The sequence below is a fragment of the Arachis duranensis genome, chromosome 6, assembly GCF_000817695.3.
Source record: "Arachis duranensis cultivar V14167 chromosome 6, aradu.V14167.gnm2.J7QH, whole genome shotgun sequence".
In the NCBI taxonomy this organism is placed as follows: domain Eukaryota; kingdom Viridiplantae; phylum Streptophyta; class Magnoliopsida; order Fabales; family Fabaceae; genus Arachis; species Arachis duranensis.
This window is the reverse complement of record NC_029777.3, coordinates 80,567,621-80,576,376: the sequence shown is the minus strand read 5'-3', so window position 1 is coordinate 80,576,376 and position 8,756 is coordinate 80,567,621. Positions and strand designations below refer to the sequence as shown.

General features: G+C 39.1%; 2 protein-coding genes across 2 annotated transcripts in view; both read left to right on the top strand.

Moving 5' to 3' along the window:
- The window catches only part of LOC110273024 (photosystem I P700 chlorophyll a apoprotein A1-like), a 4,960-nt gene extending 1,696 nt beyond the window's left edge, over positions 1-3,264 (top strand). Inside the window, exons 2-3 of the mRNA XM_021125857.2 lie at positions 2,390-2,882; positions 3,016-3,264. Coding sequence (XP_020981516.1) covers positions 2,390-2,882; positions 3,016-3,264 — 742 coding nt within the window. The remainder of the gene's footprint in view (positions 1-2,389; positions 2,883-3,015) is intronic.
- A 3,603-nt stretch (positions 3,265-6,867) lies between these two features.
- Positions 6,868-7,807, top strand: LOC107494201 (uncharacterized). The gene is made up of 2 exons (XM_016115258.1): positions 6,868-7,009; positions 7,128-7,807. Exons 1-2 carry the CDS (start codon positions 6,868-6,870, stop codon positions 7,805-7,807), a joined length of 822 nt encoding a protein of 273 aa, XP_015970744.1.
- The last annotated feature ends 949 nt before the right edge of the window (positions 7,808-8,756 follow it).

Here is an 8,756-nt window from a genome sequence, read left to right as displayed (position 1 = left end):
TAATTTTTTCAAATAGAATATTTAATTAACCATATAAATACAATAATAATAATAATATCATAGTTAAAAATCGTTACTATAATATATGTATCTCGATACTATGTCCAAAATTTATTTGAGTATATTTCAGATACACAGTACTCAATTTGTCATTTTGTACGTATTCCGGTTGTGCTTGAAATGTACTTTAACTTTTATGTATTATATTTATATTTCAAGATGTACTTTTAACTAGTTTTTACATTGTATTCAAAATATGAGATATTATACATATAAATAAATAAATTATAATTACATATTTTTATAAATATTTACTTATTTTCAACTAATTGGCTAGAGTTGTTTCACTCTTGGTTAACTAGCAAACCGATTTGAGTGTTCATTACAAGTGACTGAGTCCATTTTTTTTCTAAAAAAAAATTTCTTACTTGTTTTTAGTAAAGTACACCAGGTTTTTTAGTGTAAAACGATAAAGAAAGAAAACAGAGCAAAAGAAAAGAAAGAAGAAAAATAAAAACTACTCCATATCCAACTGCAGAAAACACTTGAGTTAGCCATCTTTCCAGAATTCCAGCCACCGATGTGGTTTCGAAGGCAGCAACCATCACAATTTACCTTTAGACTACCCTCATTTGGTGGAATCCATCGATTAACTGAGGTGTGACTAGAATCTAGATGAATGATAGCCTCTGACCGAAGAACATTACAGTCTTCTGCCAAACGGGTTGCTTTCAGACTCACCTCATAAGACCACACTTACTTGTTATTGAAGATGACATCATTACGTGCTAGTTATATGTTCTAAATGGTTGCTACAAAGAGAACACATCTATCGTTGCCAATCCCACTCTTAAGCCATTCTTCAAAAGGCCGCTGTTGCAAGAAATGACCATCTATAAAACCCAACATCCCCCACACTTCCAAAGCATACTGACAATCTCTTGGGCAAATCTCGACTAGTCCCCAAGTTAAACGAGTTATTCCGTTTTTATTTTTCCTTTAAAAAAAAAAACACTAGGATGAGAGAGAGATATGCGTCGTGCAAACTCAAATAAATAATAAAAGTGATTAATAAATATGGTAAAAATAATTTTAAATAAATAAGCATTGATACGAATAAAAAAAATTATATCTTGAAAGGTATATTTCTTGAAACCACGCGGAAGTACACATGAAAATATAAATTGTGAATCTATGAACCTTCAACCAAACTTTTATGAAAAGTAGTTATTTGTATACTCTCTAAGATTACCTTTGCTAATTTCTACTTCAAAAAAATTATAGCGTCATATATTTATATTATGAACTATTTGACAAGTATAAATAAATTAAATTTTTCATTGGATATAATTAAAATATAAATATTAAAATAAAATACAATATTAAATAACTACTTGAACCAATTTAAATATTAGTTTTTAAGCTAGCAATTACTATTTTAGTTGATCTTATACTAAAAGCTAGGTATTATTATTAAAGTATAAATACAAGTAAAATCAAATAAGAATTTTTTTTATTGTAAGTATATTTGTTAGTAATTCTATATATAACATTTTTTATTCCCTTATTTTCACTATTACTTCTTAATTTGATGTTGTAAAGATTGAATATAAGTTCTAATTTCATCCAATATTATTATAATTATTTTTTAGAATAATTACTCAAATCAATTTTCAAAAATTTTAAAAGTGAACATTTTAATCCTAAAAAAAATTAATACACAAAAATATCTCCAAAATTTTATTCTGATAGACAAATTAGTCCTAGTTCATTTTTTGACAAAGTAATTTTTCAAATCAATCCCCAAAAATTTTAAAAGCAAACATTTTATTAGTTTAAAAAAAATAATACACAGATCAATTTTTAATATTTTTTCATTAGACATAACAATCCACCATCCAAAAAAAATAAAATAAATTTATTATTATTATTATTATTACTAATTAACAATAATACTGAACCATAATTTTTTGTATTTTTGGACAAAAGTAATAATAAATTTATTTATTAGATTCTCATGTATATATTTATAATATAAAAAAATATATATATAGTCACTCAACAACAACAACAACAACAACAACAACAACAACAACAACAACAACAATAATAATAATGAAATAGCTATGAGAGAGCGAGAAAACGTGAGGGGAAAACACTAGCGGTGATCGAAGTAGGAATGATCCTAGAATTTGGAATAGAGAAGCATATCAACGGTTGGAACATGACTATTTCTTTGTGTTTGTGGATAATCTTCCGGAGGATATCTCAAGAAGTGAATTGTATCACTTGTTTTGCTGGACGGAAAGGATTAACGACATCTATCTATGCAAAAAATAGAAGAGTGGAATGATTTATCTGTTTGCTTTTGTCTGGTACACGACCAAAGGGGGTGCGCTGAAGGCATTGCAGAGATGAACCAGTGGAGACTACGAGGGAAGGTAATTATTGTCGGAAAAGCTAAGTTTAGAAGGCAAGGAGAGACGAGGGATCGACCGGTGAATGTCGAACTAAGGTGCAAACAAGGAGGAGGGCCAGGAGAATCTTATCATGGGAAAGAGGTGGCTACGACTGAGCCAGGAGTCGTGAGAAAGCCGGTGCAGGAACAAACGGCAATCAATCAGGGTCGGGCTGATTCGAAGAGACTTGAGGTGCCCATAGTCAAAGCAAATATGGAATGGCTGGGGAGAAGTTTGGTGGGGAAAACATTAAAACCTTTGGACCCAGCATCGCTGAAGAAAACAGTGAGGGCAAATATGCCGCACATTGTGGATGTAAGGGAGATCGGGGTGTCGAAAGTACTGCTAACCTTTGATACTGTTCAACATGCGGACGAAGCGTTTGATATCAAACTAGATACTTTGTTGCGTTTATTCCATAGGGTATGGCGTTGGGGGGAGTCAGACCGGTGTGACACTCAAGAAGTATGGCTCGAATGCTATGGAATCCCACTACATGTATGGTCGCTGGATACAGTTAAAGCTATTGGAGGACAGTGGGGGTGATGTGATATAGTGTGATGTGCCGACCAAGGAAGGTGCTTCTTTCAGAACTGGACGGGTCCGAGTGGAGATGGGGGTGTTTGATATCATTCGAGAGTGGGTTCAACTCTCGGTTGGGAATTCTATTTTCAGAATTTTTGTGAAGGAGGTGGGCTTGGAGGTGTCTGAGGCGGACAGTGTGGAAGAGAGCCCCCTAGTCTGTGATGGGAATAGCACTGTGGGCAGACAGAAAAGTGTCTCGACGATGGTGCCGGTGGCATAGGATCCAGCGGCGGCTCTAGTTGAAGGTGGAGCAATGGTGGCTGAGTCCGCCAAGGATAGAATAGTCATTAAAGATGTGCTTTTGAATGATATGAACGTTGAGTATTTGAATTTCAAAAATGGGTTGAATGTACCTGATTCAGTTAGCAGTACCAAGAAAGAAGGAGAAGAGGATTCTAAGGGGCTGGAGGGGAATAATGAGATGGAGTCCGAGAGAACCGTGACACAGGTCTGTGGTACTGAGGGAGGAGGGTTTATGGAAGGCCATGCTAGGTGTAACAAAGTTGGGCAGGATGGCATTTATCATGTGGGCCATCCTTTGTATCCCCATGATAGGAAAATGAATGTAGTGGGGGTTAAATTAGGCTTGGCATGCAGTGGCCCAACAGAAAATTGTATTGAAAGAGGGCTCAGAGGATTGAGCGAAAGGAGTATGGAGAGTGGGCCAGCTAGTGGGCTTGAGCAGGGGCATGAAGCGGGTTCTCTTGGGGGTAGAGGTGGGTTGGGTGATCCACTGATTGTGTTGGAGGGAGCGACCCTGTGCGGCGTGGGTGGATGGCTAGGGTTCCCCGAGGAGGATGTGGACGTCACGGGCATGGGGATCACCGCCAAGTGGAGACCCGTGGTGGCTGGAGCTTGCGAAGCCGGGGCGAATCTGGTGGCAGTAAATCACAGCGAGGAGGAAGCTCCTGGTGGTGAGCTCGAAGGGTTGCTGAGGAGAGGAGGGAACGGCCGTGTTGGATCGTGCAGCCAAGAGCAGATGGCTGCTGCAGGGGAAAGGGAGGCCATGAATCCTTGTGCGTTCTCCCCGACGAGCCTGGACAGGGGAACCGGTGAGGGCAGCAAGCGGGTAGCACACTGCACATTAGCGTGTGATGCACAGGAGGGGATAAAGGAGAGGAAGCAGTCGGGGAAGCAGCAAGTGCGGGATCAAAGAGATGACGGGATTCAGGGGGTAATGAAGGGAGGACGACGCAGGAAGATCAGACACAGGAAAATGAAGCAACTTGGGCACTTGTAGTGGAGTCCGGAGCAATCTTGTACGATAAGGAAGAAGACATAATGGAAATTTTGCAAGCACAAAATGAGAAATTAGCGGCAAAGTGAAAGTTATAGAAGCAAAAAGAAAAAGCGAGAAGGAGTAGGCCAAAGAATAAAACCAAGGTGAGTAAAGCTATGGGTAAATGATTGTAAGCTGTTGAAATATTCGGGGGTTGAAGGGGGATGGAAAAGTGAGTATGGTGAAATCCTTGAAGAAGAAGTATAACTTGAACCTGTTAGGTTTGATTGAAACAAAAAGAGTAATGCTTACTAAATATGATGTTGCGTAGCTGTGGGGTCATAGTTCTGTTGGCTGGGAGTTTGTGGAATCGGTAGGGGCGGTGGGGGTTCTACTATTAATGTGGGATGAGGTAGAATTTAAAGTTCATCATTGTCAGAAAGGTGAACGGTGGTTGTACGTTGAAGGGGTATTAACAAAGTCCAACTTTCTTTGTGCTTTATGTTTGGTGTACGGAGCACATGGGAGGGAGGAGAAGCAAGGGGTGTGGGAAGAAATGAGTTATGTTGCGGGCTTGTGTCAGGTTCCTTTTTGCTTTTTAGGAGACTTTAATGAAATTATGCAAATAGAGGAGCGAAAAGGGGTGACTAGCTTGCCGGCATCGTCGGAGGAGTTTAAGAGGTGGGTGCATGATATGCAGCTGATGGATTTACCTCTTACTAATAGACAATACACATGGTTTCGGGGTCGGTCCTGTAGTCGGATTGATAGGGTTCTGGTCAATGTTGAGTGGAATGAGAAGTTCTCAGACATTTGGCTGAAAGGTGGCCCGTGGGGGTTGTTTGATCACTGCCCGTTGATTGTGGAATGTACAAGATTAAAAGGAGGCCCTAGACCATTCAGAAGCTTGGATTCTTGGTTTACGCATGACAGTTTTCTGCGTATGGTGAAAAATGAATGGAGAAGCTTGGGAGATGCTCACTTCATGTGGAAACTGAAGGCTTTAACAGGGCCTATGCGGCAATGGCACAATAATACTTTTAGGGACATGGATAAGAGACTGGTGATGTTTGAGGAGGAGATCACAAGGCTAGACAATTTAATGAGTAATGGGATATATGATGGTACAACGGAGGCTAGAAGAAAGGCGCTGGTGTGCTTCTGTGAAAAATGGTACATCAGGAAGGAAATTCATTGGAAGCAGATGTCTCAGTCTCCGCATGCGGCAGACATGGACAGGAATACCAGATACTTCCATATCATTGCCTCAGCTAGAAGAAGGTCTAATAGGATTGAGGCTCTGATGTTGAATGGAAGACTTGTGCGGAATCAGGCAAGGATTAAAGGGGCCATTAGGGGGTTTTACAAAGAGTTATATCGACAGGAATATGCTCCGAGGATTGGCTTCAGGGATGGGTTGGTGAAACAGATTAGTAGAGATGAGGCTGTGGCGTTGGAGGTCTTGCCATTAGAGATGGAAATTAAGGAGGCAGTGTGGGACTGCGGATCGTCTAAGACCCCAGGGAGTGATGGGTATAATATGAACTTCATAAAGAAGTGTTGGGATGACATTAGTTCGGAATTCATTGCAGCTGTACTAGGATTTTTCCAAAGTGCTCAGTTAGCTACAGATGCGAATGTCACTTGGGTGACATTAGCCCCAAAGGTTGAAGGTGCAAAGGAGGTGAAGGACTTTTGGCCGATTAGTATGGTGGGCTGTTTGTATAAAGTGATCTCGAAGGTGTTGGTGAGGAGGATGAGGTCTGTGATGCCGGGGTTGGTAGGAGAGACTTAGACTGCATTTGTAAAGGGTAGAAAAATTCATGATGGAGCACTCATAGCCTGTGAGACATTTCATTGGCTGAAGGCGCATAAAAAGAAAGCGGTGATCATCAAGCTGGATTTTCAAAAAGCTTATGATAAAGTACGATGGAGTTTCGTTGATATTGTGCTACAGAAGATGGGTTTCGGCCAAAGGTGGAGGAATTGGGTAAAGGAGTGTGTTACCATGGCTACTATGTCAGTACTGGTAAACGGGACACCGTCAAAACCGTTCAAGATGGAAAGGGGACTAAGACAAGGAGACCCCCTATCTCTACTACTATTTGTACTCGTTGTTGATGTGTTGCATCGGATGCTGGGAAAAGCTGTTAGGAACGGGCGCATTGCGCCGTTACTAGTAGGGGGAGACCATGTGGAGTTGTCGCAGCTACAATTTGCAGATGACACAATTTTATTTTGCCCGCCAGAGACGGAGACAATTGTGAACTATAGGAGGTTGTTGCGTTATTTTGAGTTGATGTCTGGGCTAAGCATTAATTTTGATAAGTCAAATCTGATCCCGGTGAACTGTGAGCAAGGGTGGATACATCATGCATGTGACCTACTGGGGTGCCAAAAGAAAGAGTTGCATGTGCGATACCTTGGGATTTCCGTGGGAGCTAATCCGCGATTGGTAAAGACTTGGAAGCCAATCATAGATAAGGTGGAACAGAAGCTCAGCTTATGAAAAGCGAAGGTGTTGAATAAAGCAGGTAAGCTTGTCCTCATCAAATCAGTACTGAATAGCTTGCCCATTTATTACCTAAGCTTGTATAAGATGCCATGGACGGTGGCGACCAAGCTGATTGCTTTACAAAGGAACTTAATGTGGTGCAAGGAGGACGGTACCTATGGCATCCCGTTGGTCAAATGGGAGTTGGTCCAAGCTCTGAAAAAGACTGGGGGCTTGAGGGTGGGGGATGTGGTGCTTAGGAACACAACACTATTGTTTAAATGGTGGTGGCAGTTTTCAAAGGAAAAATGCCCACTGTGAAAAAAGATTGTCTGTTCTTGCAACAAGTTGTCCCCTAATGTAATGCTAGCAAATCAGTCTGTACCGGTCAAAGGGAGGCCTTGGATGGACATATGCCAGCTAAATATCAAAGAGCAAAGGGTGCGAGATAAAATGGTTAGTGGTCTGGCGATGGAAGTCGGCAACAGTAGGAAAACCCGGTTTTGGGAAGATAATTGGGTTCAGGGTGGTCCCCTGAAAGTGAATTTCCCAAGACTCTTCTCTATTTCAAGCCAACAAGGATTTTTGATTGGGAATTGTGGGTTTTGGGATGGATTAGAATGGATATGGAACTTTCAATGGAGGAGAAAGTTATTCCAATGGGAGTTAGAACCTGTACATCAACTGCATGAGCAAATAAGGCCAGTGAAGATGTCGTCTGAGAACAAAGATAGTGTGGTGTGGAAATTTGATAACACAGGTGTCTTTTCCACGCAATCCTTTCTGCAGGTAATCCAAATGGAGACATTGTCAGATGAGATCACGAGTTATAGCTTCACAAGTGCACTATGGAGAGGCCTGGTACCCCCAAGAATTGAGCTTTTTGGATTGTTTGTGCTACTTGGTCGAATTAATACTAAGGAGAGGTTGACTAGATTAGGAGTTATTATTCATAGTGATAATATTTGCGTCCTGTGCCACAAGGGGGTAGAAACTGTTGAGCATTTATTTCTTCGGTGTGAGGTAACATGGCAGGTGTGGTGCTACTAGTTGCGATCCTTTGGTAGAGATTGGGTTATTCCTAGAACCATGAAAGAACTTTTTGGGAGTTGGATTGGCATGCATGGCAGAAGACAAGGGCAGAAGCTGTGGATGATGGCGTTCTTTGCAGTGATCCGGAACATCTGATTGGAACGTAATGCCATAATTTTCAAGAATACACGAGCAAGTATTGACTCTATTCAAACAAGGACGGTGTTGAGCTACAAAGAATAGAATGGTTGTGATTTTTTCGGTGGTTGATAGCTTAGTCGGAGCTGTAAGGAGATTGGTTGCTTTGTCTGCAGCGTTTTATGTTTTTATGTTTGTTTGTTTTGCTCCACTTTAATGTGTTGAGCTTTCTCTATTTCAAAATAATAATAATAATAATAATAATAATAATAATAATAATAATAATAATAATAATAATGTTCAATAAAATTATTAGAGAATATTCTATAAGAAATTTAAGGTAAAAATCATTTGATATTTTTGTATTTAATATAATCAAAAGATGTCATATTTTAAAAAATATGTTTGTATTAAAAGAAAATATTTTAATTTGAATTTCAAAGCATCATTGTTCACCTTAATTGTTTCTAACAAAAAGAATGTACTAATATTCTAGTTAAAGGCGGATTTAGAGGTGGACCAGCATGGGCCATGGTCCCCCTAAATTTTCAAAACATAAAATATATTATATATAATGTTGAAAGATTTTTATAACATACTTTCTAGTTCAATAGTTAAAGGAAGGAATTTTATACTTGAAAGCATGAGTTCAAATCCCATGTATTTTAAATTTATTTTCTTTTGTTCTTTCATTTTTTTTTATAATTCTTCCATCTATTATCATATAAAAATACTTTAGTTTTTATAATAATTCCTAATTGAATGTAATAAAAAATTTATACATAAAAATAAATTATATTAAAATTTATTTTTTATGATATTAAAATCA

Bases quoted from the DNA above. Each gene is read 5' to 3' on its own strand.
- LOC107494201 (XM_016115258.1), top strand. From the start codon at position 6,868: ATGGACGGTGGCGACCAAGCTGATTGCTTTACAAAGGAACTTAATGTG. The intron at 7,010-7,127 runs GTGCTTAGGAAC...ATGTAATGCTAG, and splicing joins GCTTGAGGGTGGGGGATGTG to CAAATCAGTCTGTACCGGTC.